This window comes from Saccoglossus kowalevskii, chromosome 3 (genome assembly GCF_978046115.1).
Source record: "Saccoglossus kowalevskii chromosome 3, keSacKowa6.1, whole genome shotgun sequence".
NCBI classification, from domain to species: Eukaryota; Metazoa; Hemichordata; class Enteropneusta; family Harrimaniidae; genus Saccoglossus; species Saccoglossus kowalevskii.
This window is the reverse complement of record NC_140643.1, coordinates 40,413,501-40,431,852: the sequence shown is the minus strand read 5'-3', so window position 1 is coordinate 40,431,852 and position 18,352 is coordinate 40,413,501. Positions and strand designations below refer to the sequence as shown.

General features: G+C 37.5%; 1 protein-coding gene across 1 annotated transcript; it reads right to left on the bottom strand.

The window, feature by feature from the left end:
* Positions 1 to 9,303: 9,303 nt before the first annotated feature.
* On the bottom strand, positions 9,304 to 10,642 carry LOC100370727 (ileal sodium/bile acid cotransporter-like). Its single transcript, XM_085497500.1, has 3 exons — positions 10,272 to 10,642; positions 9,857 to 10,064; positions 9,304 to 9,723 (listed from the first exon to the last, which is right to left on the bottom strand). Exons 1-3 carry the CDS (start codon positions 10,640 to 10,642, stop codon positions 9,304 to 9,306), a joined length of 999 nt encoding a protein of 332 aa, XP_085353626.1.
* Positions 10,643 to 18,352: the final 7,710 nt, after the last annotated feature.

Sequence of the window (18,352 nt, the reverse complement as noted above, 5' to 3'; positions counted from 1 at the left end):
TGGCTCTCGGCATAACACGTTCATAAATCAAAGATACCGTCAGCCACTCATCGTCATAGGGTTAAATACAATACTAATAAAAGGTATAAATCAAAAAGAGTAAAACACACTAATTAAGTACAATGGTTATAAAGTCTCAAATATCAACGGTTATGAATCAAAAACAAGGGAAAGGCTACCAATCGACTCACTTTTCTCAAAACGGTTCGCTGAGGGTAACCCTTCGCTGCACTGTCTCCGTTACTAAGGTTACAAACTCTACATCAAAAGGTCAAAAACTAAGGCGTGGCGGTGTAACCATGCGATCAGCCAATCGCTGCAGTCGACAGCATGATCACGTGATTACCAGGGATGCGTCTCTCGGTTAAAGCATTGCAAAGCGGTAACTAATAAACAATGAAAAAAAAGCTATTAATCAAACTCCTGTCATATACGCTTATGAACTTCAACTGAACTCATAAGTCGTTAATCTAAACAAAAGTCATACGGCGTGGAAACAGAATGCAAAGACAATGTCGCTTTCATAACACATTACTGCTCTGGCACTAAAGACGGGAAAGGCTAAAACGATAGAAACTACTGAGTTACATAAACCTGTCAATCATGAACAAAAGCTTGCGATATCAAACAATACATATATAAGCGCACCAAACTCTCATCTCAAAAAGACATTAAAAAACGTTACAAAGGTGCTATCAACTCAAAAAGCGTCAGAAGTATTCCGGAAACAACACATAAACAAAAACAACTCTTAAAACGTCGATATCTCTGTACTCGACAAATCTCAAAACTCTGAAAAACTCGTTGGGGCATTACTTTCCCCATCATAATCCGTACTCATAAACTCATTAAAACACCATAAAACATCACACAACTCAAAACACTGTGTTGCAAATACTTGTCCACTGAAACGCGCTTAAATCGTTATAAAGGACCTCGCACGTCACTAAATATCAGTTCAAAACAAAAATCTGGGCGCTTACATAACATACAATTCGACATCACAAAAAGAAACGGTAAAAACGATAGGAAAAGCAAGCAATACATTACATTACTGAGCAATAGGGTTAGGGTTCTGGAAAAGAGTTCAACGTCCTTGAGTTACACAGTGTCAGTTACAGTGTCCAGCGAGCGGTTCTCTAAGCAATACACAGATAGCTAAAGTCAAAGTCTATAAGCGTCTCCTCTTGTCATCGCGTTAGTCCGGGTCGTTCTTTCATCTTCTTGTCTTTAATGTCGCTCAATTCTTAATTATACAGTCCTATCCGGTACTGGTCCTTCCGAAGGGGTTCTGAAATCTTCATCTCTTCAGCGTCGTACATCGGTGTCGTTCGGGTAAAGTCGTTAGTCGTCAAACGCAGTTTCCGAGTCGTCTCTGCCATCGCTGCTAGTTAGTTCGGTTCACAAGAAAGACACACCTTCGCCATTTCACTTCTCTTCACAGGATGTCAATGTGCGTAAGACGCAATGCCCAGGGTTCTCACACCACGTATCAGGGGGAAAATCTCTTTCTCTCGGGTTTTCCACACTTGTCAGGGGGGAACTCGTCTCGTCTCTCTATCTCGTCCCCTTGAGGTACGGGATCGGGAAAGTCACTTATACTTTACAGTCAAATAAGACACACACAACGGAATACGTTTCAGCTCTCGTCTTAGTCGATCTATCGAGCACTCTATAAGACACAACGCCCTGGGGAAAAATCCCCAAGACTCTCGCAAGGCTGACCCAAGACTAGCCCAAGACTGGACTGCCTCAAGGCTCGCCCCTGGACTCTCTCGGACTGACTCGACTGCCCAAGGCTGCGTCTGTCGTGGAGTATTCGCCAAGACCAACTCAAACTCTCTTTATTCATTTTCAAAACTCTAACCAACTACAAAGCAGTAAAAAGACTCTAGGGCGTAACCTTCAATCATAAAGCCAATCACACTAAGCACTGAATACGTCATATCTTTTGATTAATCGTTCACTACATTAATAACTACGGATGTCAGAATAGCGACGGTATCTTGTAATTAGTTCCAAATCACTGAGCCAAGTTCCGTCCAAAACTTCAAATAGACCTAAACGATGACAGACGTAACACAGCAATTCAGCTAATAATCAGTTAATTAAGTCGGTTAACAGATACGCAAAAACAAATTCATGACACTAGCGCTAATAATCTGACCACCCACACACTTTCGACGAAACTGGATAAATTACAATTACAAATGGGAGAAATCACAAAACATTTATCAGAGCTTCAGATGAGTAAAGACGAACAAAACATTACTGACAGTATAAACCACATACATTCTCAGAGTACATCACACTCGCGCACACCGCAACATGATCGACATCACTCTGACTTGACAAAATCCGTTCCGAGGTTTTCACAAAATGGTGATGGATATGCCCAAGGAAGGAGTAATGGTACATTTTCTAGCCACCGTAAACCTTTGTACTGCTCAAATTGCCAAATGGTGGGTGACGCTACAGAGAAATGCATGCATAGATCTAGCAAATATTGTGATTTTTGCAACAGACCAGGTCACGACAATTCTGAATGTTGGTCTCGGCCTTCGCACTATAAACGACAGTGTTAATCGTTCAACCAATAGTCTAAATACTTTGCATGCGTTGTCATGACGGCATGTGGACTCCGCCAGTGAGAGCGTCGCCCCATAGCATCGTCATGACAACATCAATGCAACTTGGTGACACTGTCCTGTTCAACAAAAGATGAAAATGACCCCATTTTCGGACCGTGGCAACGTATGGTAAAATATACAAACAGTAGGAAGTGCATAAAATGAAATATATGCAATAGGAATTGTACAGAATCAGATACAGACAACAAGAAATATATGAAAACAAATAAATACAGATAGAAGAAAATATAAAAACAAAATTGATGATTAAATGAATAGGATGATTATAATGTGGAGGTAATGAAAGAGTCTGGACCGCGAGTCTTTCAGATGAGTTGGGACCGCGAGTCTTTCAGATATGCCGGGACCGCGAGTCTTTCAGATGAGTCTGGACTGCGAATGTTTTTAATGCGCCTGGACCGCGAGTCTTTCACTCGAGGAAAATTTCAATTAGCATGATCAATTAGTCAAAATAAAATCTAAATAATACATTAAAATAACAATGCATAATATACATAACAATTTTATATATATATGAAAATAGCAATGCATAATATACATAACAATTTTATATATATATATATATATAAAAAATTGTTATGTATATTATGCATTGCTATTTTCATATATTATTTAGATTTTATTTTGACTAATTGATCATGCTAATTGAAATTTTCCTCGAGTGAAAGACTCGCGGTCCCAACTCATCTGAAAGACTCGCGGAAAGTCGGAAAACCGGTAAGGATAGGGGACGTGGCTACAACACAAGAAATTTACTCGAATATGATTTATTATTTTAGACGGCTATTCAACGTCTGTGGAAACCAGAAAGAAAACTATAAATCAATGTAAACAATATTAGTAGTCTGATTTTTGAATGCAAGCACGCAGCGAGTGTGTGGTTTTGTGTGGTGGGTTTTGACGAAATGAGTACTGTATCACACTCTCTACTACTCAGATTGTACATAGTTTTCCCACCCCGTATATGCGCTTTCAAAGCGAGCGTCACTTTCGGATAAAGCGATATGGCGGAGACATCATTTTTATTAATGACGTCATTAACCAACGCCCCTTAGAGGCGAAATGACGCCATGCAAAGAGAACGTTTGTCGTCTACTTCACAGCTTGTTTTATACCCGATATATATGGCTTTCAACGGCACACAAGTTGATTTTATCGCCAGAATTCATTCATAGATCTTACATTTTATGTACGGAGCAACAAATACCAGACCTCTGCTTTCCCGTAAGCTCGAACATAAACAAAATTCTAAAATAGTGACAGAAAACTAAAATTCAATCTTTAAATACAGCCAAACTATAACTTTTTGAATGGAAATATTTAATCAGAATTGTAAATGAATATATGTACTTTGCATTATGTGTGCTATAAATTGTAGAAGGTTATGTTGAATGATCGATGGAATGAGATTTTAAAGTGACTTAGCGACTCGTCATTTTGGAGTTGTTTTTCCCAGGTAACTAGATAATAACCATGATGCTCGGCTTCATTTTATATTTTGCTATTCCCTCTGTTATGAACGCTATAATTCTAATAGTTTTTAATGTAGAATATCTGTGAACATATTCCGCCACTACTGCAGGAGTACACAACGGTGTTGGTTGGTTCAGTAAGAATTGTGCAGCATGGAGCTTCAATGTAATACTTAGTAACCGTGGTAACAGCTAAGCTGATGGCAGTGAATGACTTGTTTGTTCATGGTACTATAATGCTTGACATTGTCTTTAAAAGTGTACTTCATATTCACGGCAATCAAACACGTGTCCCTAAATGTAATTCAACGTTAGTATCAAAGCCTAGAAAAATACCGTGCATTGATCTGCGAAATAAGAAAAAGTTAAAATAACTTTACGATGCGACAATTCGGGTTATGTGCTTTCATAAAATTGGTTGCCCATGAGTGTGAGCAATGCTAAAATAAGCGAGCTTTTATCTTAGTTTAGAAGACGTGGACATGGATAATGTGATTACGTTAAATATCGTTAAGTTGTCTGTGATTGGTTAAAAGTCTGAAGAGAAAACATTAAACTAGTTTCCGAATCATGAACTTCAATACAAAAATGTACACCGTTGTGTGACGTAATGCATCTGGTGAAGTCAATGTCGTTAAAATCAACCACTGTGTTTGGTTGCATAGTCGTTCGTCATCAACAATATAGTAACATTTCTCAAAATCGTTAGCGTCATTGACAGACGACTACAGATACGCGATATCGACGATTAGAAAGACCTTTGAGTCACAATCAGCTGGTCACAATGTACTGGTATGTACTAGTATTCTAGTCACGTTTTAGTAATTCAAAATGACCGTCAGAATACGGTCCAGTTCAAGATATGGAAAAACTGTCATGAATTTGTTTTCGCGTATCTGTTAACCGACTTAATTAGTTGATTATTAGCTGAATTGCTGTGTTATGTCTGTTATCGTTTAGGCCTATTTGAAGTTTTGGACGGAACTTGGCTCAGTGATTTGGAACTAATTACGAGATATCCGTCGCGATTCTGACAGTTGGTATTCCATAGTTATTAATGTAGTGAACGATTAATCAAAAGATATGACGTATTCAGTACTTAGTGTGATTGGCTTTATGATTGAAGGTTACGCCCTAGAGTCTTTTTACTGCTTTGTAATTGGTTAGAGTTGTGAAAATGAATAAAGAGAGTTTGAGTTGGTCTTGGGGAGCACAGCACGATAGACGCAGTAGAGAGAGAGAGCAGTCCTGGGCAGTCGAGAGTCCAGTCCAGGGGCGAGCCTTGAGGCAGTCCAGTCTTGGGCGAGTCTTGGTTCAGCCTTGTGAGATTCTTGGGGACTTTTCCCCCAGGACGCTGTGTCTTATAGAGTGCTCGATTGACCGACTAAGACGAGAGCTGAAACGTATTTCGTTGTGTGTGCCTTATTTGACTGTAAAGTTAAAGTGACTTTCCCGATCCCGTACCTCAAGGGGACGAGATAGAGAGACGAGACGAGTTTCCCCCTGACAGTGTGGAGAACCCCAGAGAGAAGAGATTTACCCCTGATAAAACTATAAAGTCATTTTTGTTTCCACAGAAACGTGTTCGATTTAATGGCTATTTTTCTTTTACATTTTTATAATAAAACCTCAGACTATAGTAGATAAAACTAATTTGTAGCGTCGCCATTTTGTATGTTGCTTCACAAATTATGCGTAGCGAGACAGCTCATTTATGATAAAGTATATTAAAAATGTTGTTCAATTATAAGGCAGTTGTTTTCTGGCAACTGACTGAAAATAGTTCCATTTTGAATAGTGTTTTGGGTCATTTTGATCAGCGACGATACACGAATCTATCAAATCTTTTATATGTGTAAAATTGGAACTTGATCAGACTAGGCGTGTGTAAGTTTAATGGATACGGACGGACACACGGACTCAATCCACAAGTCCCTGTTTTAGGACTACGTTAATTATCAAAATTTCGAAGTCGGTATGACCAAGTTCTTCGCAGGATTTTTTTTATTTAGGCGCTACCGTCGCGAATACTCGTCCCATAACCTGTTGACTTAAATAGTCGACCCCAAATCTGAGATATTTTTTTAGATACTGTAATCTGGGATGTTGCTGACTATCCATGAGTGTCGTAGGGATTGATGAGATATTATCAAAATACAGGGTCTGATGAACTACCCGAGTAGTTCCAGCTTAGTCATGTATTTTATGTTCCACATTTTGGATTCATATTGTGAACACCACACGCACACGCAATAATGAAAGACAATTGGACCCGACACAGTGACAATAATGTGCATTACATTTACATGCAGTCATTAGAATAAAATACATTTTCTCGGACTAAATATTTCATCGTAACATTGTTTGTAACAACACACTATTTATATTGTTCCAAACTTAACATTAGATGGTTTCAAACAGCATCTCATCAAAACACCATAACAAAACAATTATAATGAATACATCATTGAAATACACAATTAGTAAATCTTACCATCTGACATTATAAATGCTTTTATAGACAAATGATTAAATAAAGATAAATGTCGCAAGCTGGGAATAGTGAGTACAACTTCTGCGTGAGTCGCACACGATTAATAAAGCGCGGTAGTCGTCGCGCTGCGCATGTTCGACATCTGTGTTGATAAACATTGATTTTCCCACAATCCAATGCGCTATTCAAATGAATCACAAGTATGAGGTTTGACCTGGGCGCGACTTGCACTGATTACCGCCGGTGACTCCTTCAATACCTTCCAATCACATGAAAATCACCTAATCAAAGCTCGGAAACGTGTCAGTTCGTACTCATTGATCTGCTCAACAGTCAAAGTCGCCATCTTTGTTTATATGAGACCCATGCGCAGCGTGACGACTACCGCGCTTTAACTTAATTGTTGTTACACATCATTGCTCATGAAATTTTGTTACATATTCAGTTAAATAAACCTTGTGTTTCCTCTTATACCCGAGCTTGACAGAATATATATATATTTTGACAATGATAAATATTTGATAACTGAGAGGCACAGATTTGTAACATAACATAACATAGAATTGCTACTTTTAACACAAATACTGCTTTATATAATAGTTGGTTTTAGTTTTGATTGGTGCCTTATAATGTTGTACCAGTATAATATAATCATATATACGTAAAGCTTGATACGTGTATATTATATATACGTAACGCGCGTTACATATATATTATATATACTTAACGCTTGATACTTGTGTATCATACATACGCTACGCTTGATACTTGTGTATTATATATACGTAACGATTGATACTTGTGCATCATAAAAGTAACGATTGATACTTGTGTATCATATATAAGTGACGCTTGTTACATGTATATTATATATACGTAACGCTTGATACTTGAGTATCGTATATAAGTAACGCTTGTTACGTGTATATTATATATACGTAACGATTGATACGTGTGTATCATATATACGTAACGCTTGATAGGTGTATATTATTAATAAGTAACGCTTGATACCAATTTCTGGATTAATTTCGTATGCTTGACTATACTAATAATACAATCTAGACATACATACCAGTTACAGGTGTTTTTATAAACATTGAAACAATGAACAGTGTCCAACATGTACCCAACTGCAACCCTATCGTTCTACCATGTCGTGCCGCACAAGAAAAAAAACCCCACAAGAATAGAAATAAGCATGAGGTGAACTTAAACCTCTTCAGTTTGAATTACAAGTTCTAAACCCGATAACAGCCAGATTTTGGAATCATCAGTCCGCTCCGGGGAAAGAAAACCCTTGAAAAACTAATAAAAGAGACACTACCTGCAATTCAATTTCAATTTCAAAGTAAATAGTATAATTATTAAAAACCATCCTAGCTAAACCAAATGTTCCCAGATATTTTATTGCATGCGTTAGAATACATACTTTTGTAAAGGTGTTATATATCTCCTGATCCCCGAGTGTATTGATATGTAAAAAAGTAGTGCTGCTTGTGAAATTGACAATGCCAGAATAAACAAAAGGTTAAACGTGTGAAAGTTCTCTGGTTTCTTTGATATTTCGTGTGTTGCCGAGTCAACACCTCACAGGCTAATGACTGGAGGGAATAATGAAGGCAGATCAGAGTATTACCAATGCGACACTCTTACATCTGCTTCACCTTCAAAAACTGATATTAGGCACTGTCTCTCGACAATAAGATTCAAAGATGTTCAAGATATAGCAATTCAACCTCTAGCGCTTTTTAATCTTGTGAGGTCTGACTTCTCAGTCAAGCACCAGATGATTACTTAGTACTGGAGTTCTGAAGCTCTGGATTTCGCTGGTGTCTGTTTTGGCGTTTTCTGTTCCATCGGTAGACGGTAGGGTTTGGCAATTACCAATGGACGAACGAATCAGATTACCGATGCAACAGAAAACGCCAAAAACGGACACCAGCGAAATCCAGAGCTACAGAACTGCAGCTAATTGCTTAGCAACATTCTCAGGTCTCTAATAGGCATCACTGTTGTGCACCTCAAAATTAGGCTAACATGTAATATCTCAGCGCACAGTGTGCCATAACTGGGATGATTGTTCCAGGAGTGTACACTTAAAGAAGAAACCATGCAAGTTGCTAGATGAGCATTTCTAGTTAATTCTTATACTGTTTCCCCAAAGGAGAGCAATGTGTTCCGACCCCGCTCGATAAACTATGCACTACTAGTCAGACCATAATACTGTAGTCAATCCAATACACTGCATACTGCTTTGTCCCAATTCACTACCCACAGGGTAATCTCAGTCACAAATAAAAAACAAAACATTACTGATGGATATTTTGTGATTTGGAATTAAGACCGGTCAGTGATAAGATTGAGCTCAAGGCTTCGAGTAATCCTTCAGCTCTGAGCCCAGACTATTTATACAAACATTTTGAACTGAGCAGTATGCCTAGGTTGTATAGTGTACGGAATAACATAAAAAATAAGCCATGTTACCGCACACAATAATATCACGTAATTGCGACGGGATACCTCTACACACGAATAAATATTACGTAGACGTCGCCGTATGCCACCCACGCACGATGATAATACGTTATTAACCTCCCTCGCCACCCGTCACTGCACACAGCAATAAGAATATGTGACCATTTCAATGTCTTACTATTTCTTTGATGTTGTCTACTACCTCCGACTATTCCTTCGAGTCCGCGAGTTCATTATTTTCTGGATTGATAGAACGATCACTTGTAGCTTTTTTGTAGACCCAGTATGCAATCACCAAGACAACGGATTCTAGAAACACGAAGATTGAGTACAAGACAGGGACGGCCAACATTTCAATGGCCGAAGAGAATCCCTGCAATGCCTGGAAGTTGAGGATGGTTATTGCTAGGATACCATTCTGGACACCAGTTTCAAATGCGATGGTACGACACTGCTTGTGGGGACGTCTTAGTAACCATGGCAACAGGTATCCAAAGGCAAGAGCACATAGAGGATAAATCACTGACACCGCATATGCTCGCCATCCAGACTGGTAAATGAGCGGAAAAGCAAGAAGAGTAAGCACGAATAAAACGACCATGGCAATCAATGTCGCGAAGCTACAAACCTGTTGTGATGAAAAAAATGAATTAATTAGAACCAGAGTAAATTGCAGAAAAAGTGTAATCCAAATAAATTGTTACAGAAAAATTATATAAAATATTATTTTATAATTGTATTATATATTATTTGATACATACCAGGCCTACTATTTTAGCGGCTTTCTCAAATTTCCATCTTATCAGCATCCCAAATATGCATGGAAAGACAATAGTGACCAGAGCTATTATTATCTGAACATATGGAATTATAGCATCCGCCACAGCGTACCAACTACGGGTGTACAGAAATAAACACCACGGCATCATAACCACAGCAAACAGGGTGGAAAAGGCTGTCATACTCACACTGTTAATAGATACAAATGAATTAAGTTACTCAGACTATAAACAGTTGTCGATATAGTTGACTAGAAAACGATTTTGTTATTATTTCACTGAGTCTCTGGGGATGGCCTGACGTAAATCCTGATTGAACAATCTATATGAACAGTACGGCTGCCATGATTGTGGTGACAAACCTAACCGATGACTGAAACATTTTAACCAACTTTACCTGAGAGCAATGTCTGCTTCTGTCCAATATGTCAGTATATTTGAATTGATTCCACCAGGGCAGCAGGCAATAACGATAGTACCAACCGCTAGGCCTGGTGACAAATCGAATGCATGTGCCAGAGCAAAACCGATCAGAGGCATCAATCCAAACTGACACAAGAAACCAATAAAGAGTCCAACAGGTCTAATAAAAATATACTTCAGGTCTTTCAGCGTAAGTGTACATCCCATTGCAAACATCATGATGACGAGCGCTATGGTCATATTTATTTGGTTTCCAAGAATAAGATTTTGTGGTGGTCCTTGCGGTGACATCGCACTGATGTTGGTGGGCTCGACTGAGCTGTCGGGTACTACCGTTGTGTCCATAATGTTGAGCCAAGAAGACAGTTCTTACTGCATGGTAAAATAATTGAAGACATCAAATACTAGTAATTCATCTACATGAGTTATCTTCTAAAGTGGTGCGATATAACGGGTCATATGTGTTATAATTTTTTGGAAGTGTTAAGTTGGAGATGGAATATGAACAAAAAATATATTGTGGGATTAATATTTATTATAAGCTACAACTCTTGCGTTAAAAGGACATATGTTTCAAGTTCATGATAAATCAAATGATTTTATCAATATACAGTATCAAACAAAAATATTAAACAATACACGTTCTTGTCAATGTTCGTGAATGGGAAAGGTTATCTCTCAGATGACGAATTGTTAATGGTAGTTTTGTATGATTATTGTTACGACATATACATTGTAATATCAAAATAATCATTATTTTCAAACGGTTCCGATTTATTTGATAGAGTCTGACTTAGCCAATGCGGAAAACCCATTGAAGTGAATATTTCTTGTTGAAAGTAGACAATCACAAAGTTATTATGAAACCCGTGTGCAGAACCTTGACGACGACTTTATGATCTTCATTTTACAAAAACAAAATGGCGTCCATTGCAATGACATAACTTTGCTTGATTTTTGTAGGGATGTCGAAGTGTCTTCCAAACATCTTTTGAGTTTTAAATATGTTTGAAAAAAAGAACAACGAACCCAATTTAGTCATCAAAAGTCTAAGAAATCATTGACAGACAATCAACTAATACACTTCAAGTTCACAAAATAAATGACGGACGAATAATGAAACAACACAACTAACAAATCGATAAGGGAAAGATACATGGCCTCATGATATGTGCAACGAAAACATAAAACAGAAATCCAAATCCAAAATTAAAGTAGTCGAAAACATAATATCACAAGAATATCACTGCACCAACGACGTACGTATTGCTGCAGCAATATTAAATCACTGTGTTGTTTGATGCTGATAAATTCAAATAAGTTGTTCATATGAGTACAGTGGTTAAACAATAATTACAATAATATCGTCATTATATAGTTTTAATAACATTATTATTTTACACATTTAGACTTTAACTCGAAAGGCTTCTTTACTTTGTTTTTGAGAGTTAGTTGTGTACCGCTGGTGACTCCGCTGGTTATGGACTGATTTCTCGTTATCCGCGCATTTTCACAAGCCCAAATATCTCTCAATAGACTCTATATAGTGAGTTCTAACAACATTACGAAGGCTAAATACCACTATTTATCAAAATAAAAACACTTACTATCTGTCGACAATTAAGGCTATTAGGAAAAGGCGTTATGGTGATATTTTCTAAAAATAACATTAATTATTCGTTAAAAATCCGACAAATATACGCATGTAGAAGTTTCATCCAGTCACTACAGTCCCGACAAATTGGGTTACCCGAGGTGAACTACGTACCCCCAAACTGTTTTTCATATAACCTATTGTTTATGTTGCTTGGTATTTGTGATAAGTCTAAACGTGATGCACTTTTACTACTGTATTCTATTATATTGTATTGTGTATTTTATTCTATTGTATTCTCTATTGTATTGTATTGCATTGTATTGTAAGTTGGAGTGATGACCCCCTAAAAACAAGCAGAGTTATTTACGATGTGTATGTTAAACGCGCAGTGACCACACGCCATTATTTTCTTTAACACAAAATAAAAAATAAAACAACAGATCAAATGGCCTTAGTAGAGCAAGGGTTGAAGTGCGCAACGAAGACAGACTATCATTAAAACAACTCGGCGTACAAAAGGTGCATACATGGTGGAGACAAAAATGCGTTTTACTCCACCTAAAAGACCCAATCGATATTTGTTATCATTTACTTGATTTCAGCACGTTCGTTTCATACACTCATTTAGCAGTTACTGTAATGCAATTATTTGTTCACATTTAAACCCTACAAGTACTATGAATTGAAATATCTATAATCACATGTACCGAGATCTAATGCCATTGCCAACACTGTACTCTCATTGTTATTGATCGTGCGCTGTGTTCACGTACTACTACAATCGGTTGCTATGACAACGTGAAACAACATAAGTTAAGTAAAGACCAACTGATTTAGTCTGCCCAGATCTTTCCACAAACTTTCATATTTTTTGAGGTAATTACATGTCGTTTTAAAGTAATAACAAACCTACGAAAATGTGAAGTGCTGTAGTGATAATTTTTGTTTTTTGTAATTTTCGGAAAATGTTACGACTTGTAGGGAAATCACGTACTTGGTAAACAACCTAGTAGTAGGGCTTTACTAAGCTCGGTTGGCTCGGTTTCTGCGTGCATGTGCAAAAGTAGAGAGAGAGAGAGGCTCAGTCAGTGAGTTATTGAGACTTACAACAATATATATTTGAAAACTGGCAGTTATCTAAGATGATTACGTAATGACTTAACCGTATTTATAACTTACCTGGTATCTGTACTGGTTTATTTGCGTAGCCACACTGCACAACGTGTGTACACTTTGGTTCGGTAGCTGCGCGTACTAATAACAGAATACAATAAACTAAAACTATATATACGAACTTACCCACAGGTCAGGGCCGAATTACAATACCGCAGTGCTAAACGTGAGACTCTGCATTTAGTTGTCAATGCCCTGGTATTACACGTGACGTGAGAAGAAAATTTTATATATCGGGTTAGTAATCCGTTTAATACATGGATATCGCAGATTGAAATTGAGTGCATATTTATGGTAGATGGGAACCGTTTGTTAACAAATTACGCCTAGGAGACTAAGTTCAAGTACGTAACTATCCGCGTAGGAACTACTTTCACGTATAGTTATTCGATATTTACAATCCGTGGTCAGTTGCTATAGGTACCACCTGTAAGTGGAAATCGTTCTAATGTAATTAAACACTTGTTTTGATATCAGGTGAATATGTAAGCACGGCAGTTTTGTTGACATATACTGGGCTAGACGTGTCTTTCTATACCTTGTCTTGACCTTGTGTTGACCTTGTGTTGACATTGTGTTGACCTTGTCTTGACACTTATGGTTATGGTTATAGTTAATGTATGTCGCCAAATTATTCCGACACTGAACATTAACAACAATATATATGCGACAACACTGCCGTACGATAACTTATATTTTATATATGTCGTGTTCACATGAAGCTGGGTGCTGGTGTTTACAAATTACGTAGATTCTTTTGTATATACATGTTAATAACATCAATTCGATAGAAACCATATGAATGAGCCTTACTAAATTCTAGTGCAAGTTGTCGCTGTTGTAGCACAAGTGTTAACATCCTGTATATATTCACCCAGTTTAACCAAAAGACTCTTGCAATAGGTACGTGTTACAAATTGCACACTGGCATTCTGGTTTGAACTACATGTATTTGCAATACAAATCAATAGCATATCTGACCCAACATGTTTAGTGGGGGAGTTCGTTTTTCTCCGATATTATCGTTAATAATGTCTAAAAATGTTAGACAGGTCTGCCTGGGCAACTATTGGGACAGTTGGTTTTTCTCCGATATTATCGTCTAATAATGTCTAGGCTAGAGATTTCTCTTTAGGCAACTATTAGGACAGTTGGTTTTTCTCCGATATTATCGTTAATAATGTCTAAAAATGGCTAAGTTAGACAGGTCTGTTTTGGCAACTATTGGAACAGTTCGTTTTTTCCGATAGATCGATAATTTCAATATTATTGTCTAATAATGTCTAAAAATGTCTAAGTTAGACATCTTTCTTTAAGCAACTATTGGGACAGTTCGTTTTTCTCCGATATTATTTATCATCTGACATTATTTGCCTATATAATTCTATACAATTCTCAAGCAATGGCCATTGTAGCTGTTTTTAATGTATCAAATCACAGACTGCTTTGACCTTGCTAGTTTGTACAAGCCAGGGTTTTGAAACCATCCCGATATGCATATACTATAATTGATGAACAACTAAAGTTGTATTGGTGTATGTATTGATTTTAGATATTCTGATGGTATTTGCCAAAACTTAAAAAAAACACAAACACATACGTGATGCAAAACCAGTCAAATAAACCTATAAGTATCATTCAGAAGTGTACTTCAATAAACTGTACTGCAGCTATTAGATCTGAATGCAGTTATTAGTTGTTGATGTGTTTGATTTATAGTGCTTGCATGTGTACACAAAATGCTGTGATCTACCCTATTCTTCCGAGTAGAGTATTGTTAAAGTAGACCCCTCACGTTGGCTGTACCTAGATCGATTACCATACCCCAAACACCCCCGCAGCTGGCGAATCGTAACTCTCGGACGTTGACAGTGAAATTGAAATGTTGAATTTATTCAATTTACAGATATTCATAAATACGTACCAACCAATAATTTGCTGACTGTTCACAAACACGTACAGCGACGAAATGTCTGCCGTTCACAAACACGTACAGCGACGAAATGTCTGCCGTTAACAAACACGTACAGCGACGAAATGTCTGCCGTTCACAAACACGTACAGCGACGGAATGTCTGCCGTTCACACACACTTACAGCGACGAAATGTCTGCCGTTCACAAACACGTACAGCGACGAAATGTCTGCTGTTCACAAACACGTACAGCGACGAAATGTCTGCCGTTCACAAACACGTACAGCGACGGAATGTCTGCCGTTCACACACACTTACAGCGACGGAATGTCTGCCGTTCACAAACACGTACAGTGACGGAATGTCTGCCGTTCACACACACGTACAGTGACGGAATGTCTGCCGTTCACAAACACGTACAATGGCGGAATGTCTGCCGTTAACAAACACGTACAGCGACGAAATGTCTGCTGTTCACAAACACGTACAGCGACGAAATGTCTGCCGTTCACAAACGCGTACAGCGACGGAATGTCTGCCGTTCACACACACTTACAGCGACGGAATGTCTGCCGTTCACAAACACGTACAGTGACGGAATGTCTGCCGTTCACAAACACGTACAATGACGGAATGTCTGCCGTTCACAAACACGTACGGCGACGAAATGTCTGCCGTTTACAAACACGTACAGCGACGAAATGTCTGCCGTTCACAAACACGTACAGCGACGAAATGTCTGCCGTTCACACACACGTACAGCGACGGAATCTCTGTCGTTCACATACACCTACAGTGACGGAATATATGTCATTCTCAAACGTACAGGGTCGATCGAATGTCTGTCTGACACCGTCACTGATGTCTGATGCATTTTTCTGATGACAAGAAAATTCATTTGTACCGATTGATTGTACACCGTTGTATCTAGTATTACTATTTACTGATATAGTTTTATATACCCAAAATGTATATTTTCTGTCATCGAACAAACGTAGTAACATTAAACCAAAGCCTTTTGTCTGAGGAAAACATATCTTCTAACGAACGTATGCCAAACTAAGCGAAATATAATCGACCCAAAACAAAATAGTATTATTAAGCGCATCACGTCAGACGGACACATTGGCTTTTAAGGGACAGTCCCTCTATATAGTAATGTAAAAAAACACACAAATAAAACACATACTTGAATTAATCATTAAAGGTAGTGAAAAACAAATCCGTGAATTATATTGGTTACGCATAAATATTTTAAATCTAGGTGATTACATGTACAAAATTTAATATGGTAAATCTAGGTGATTACATGTACAAATATGGTAAATCCAGTTGATTACATGTACAAATATAGTATATCCAGGTGATTACATGTACAAATATGGTATATCTAGGTGATTGCATGTACAAATATGGTAAATCCACGTGATTACATGTACAAATATGATATCCAGGTGATTACATGTACAAATATGGTAAATCTAGGTGATTACATGTACAAATATGGTATATCTAGTCGGTGGTCTTATGTAAAAATGTGGTAAACCTAGTTGGTCACATGACTAATAATATGATATTGACGTCAGAGTCCCTCAGGCTGAAAAATTGAATATATATTAATACAGATTCTTTGTAAAACAGGGTTACACGAATCCCTTCACCCAAAGTGTCATTGTCAGGAACATTCATCGTTAGATTTCAACCCAATTGTTTGTTTTCAGTTGCACAACGTTGGTTTTTAATTTATTTATATGCAGTCACAGATTTGATTTGATCGATTAGTAATTTGTAATGAGCAAAAATATTGAGTTTTGTGTTCACAATGTGTGTCAATATGCACTGTAACAAATGCTCCAGAAGGAACTATTTTACCAGTTCTTTGTGATAGACAATACCAATGAGATCGAATTTATGACTAAATAATCGGCAGTAGTAACGATACAGCTGCAGGTTATTCCGGTATAGACTGTGTATGACCCCTTTCATATTGTGTAAGTGCATAATGAGTCGCGACGCCACTGGGCAGTTGCCCTAACGGAAAAAATGTTTTAGGGCTTCCCAAATCAAGCTGAAACCTTTGTGTCAGCAAAATTTCCTCTCAAAATGCAGGAAATAGTGTTTAAGTCTATATTTTGACATTTTTAAGGGGGCATGCCCTCGGGCCCCCTAGTAAGGTCACGTCTTAGGCGCAAAGTTAGTGAGCAGATCTCAACCCTATACAAAATTGCGTGTCCTGCCTCTGCATAAGCATTCAATATATTATATATGTCATAGAGCTAATAGACCATTTTCTGTTGACTGCGTTATGCGTGAAATCGAACGAAAAACAGGACAAACAAAGGTCATAGCATCGTAATGGCTTCCGAACATCGCGTGGTGTTCATCAAACGCAATATTTTGGATATTTCCACGCATAATAATGTGCTGTCCACATTTTATGATGATCAATTTTGATGAAGTAAAGAAATCTCACTGCAACATTTCCCTCTCAAGGGTCGCATTAGGAAATTGAGCTATGAGAAAAAAAGAAACATAAATGCAAAATCAAATCGTTCGATCTTTGTGACAGACGTTCGGTCACGCAATATGCGAGATCTCGAGGTGAACGGACTATCACATATTTGTTACAGTAAAACACATGAAATGCATGGCTTTTATAGTCAACCGGATTTTTGTAATTGAAGGATGTTTCATCTACCTCTTCTCAAATGACCAATAGTGTAGACCATTTCTATACATGTTTATTCAACAATTCTCCCCTGAGGCATTGCGAGGTCATATGTCAGAACTGCTGTATAACCAGAAAATAAGAGCGTCACATATTCATGGATGACGAGTTTTTGAATATTAGATTAGAAAATTCAACTTTGTTACCAATCGTTTTCATTTACAGTTCCAATTAGGATTCAATAAAGGTTACTATGAATTAATAGTTTTGTAATTTTCATGGAATAAAATGTGTGTAGATATAGTTATATGAGTTTGTAATACAAAATAATGTAATAATTAGCTAATAATTGTTATTACTTTATGACTAATTTATTCACAAACCTGTGATTATGATATGCTTAGCGTCTCATTAGTATGCATCAGCATGTACAATAGTCCCTCTATCGAGAGGGATAGAGGGACTGTGAGGCGGGTTAATTTTATTTCGAGTTACAAAAAAGGTGAAATCAAAGAAAGCTTAGAAAGAACTCCCATGTGCTGAGAGTATTGGAGACACATTAAATATAATTTGAAATTACTTAGCTGAAAACTAATTATGCAAATCAGAAAATTAACATGAACAGATTTGATTGTAAAACTAATGAGGTCTGCGCAATGTAACAAAAACTCTATGTACCAAGTTTAATTGAAATGTGATTAGA

Bases quoted from the DNA above. Each gene is read 5' to 3' on its own strand.
- LOC100370727 (XM_085497500.1), bottom strand. From the start codon at position 10,642: ATGGACACAACGGTAGTACCCGACAGCTCAGTCGAGCCCACCAACATC. The intron at 10,065-10,271 runs GTAAAGTTGGTT...ATCTATTAACAG, and splicing joins GAAGCAGACATTGCTCTCAG to TGTGAGTATGACAGCCTTTT. The intron at 9,724-9,856 runs GTATGTATCAAA...TCATCACAACAG, and splicing joins CCGCTAAAATAGTAGGCCTG to GTTTGTAGCTTCGCGACATT.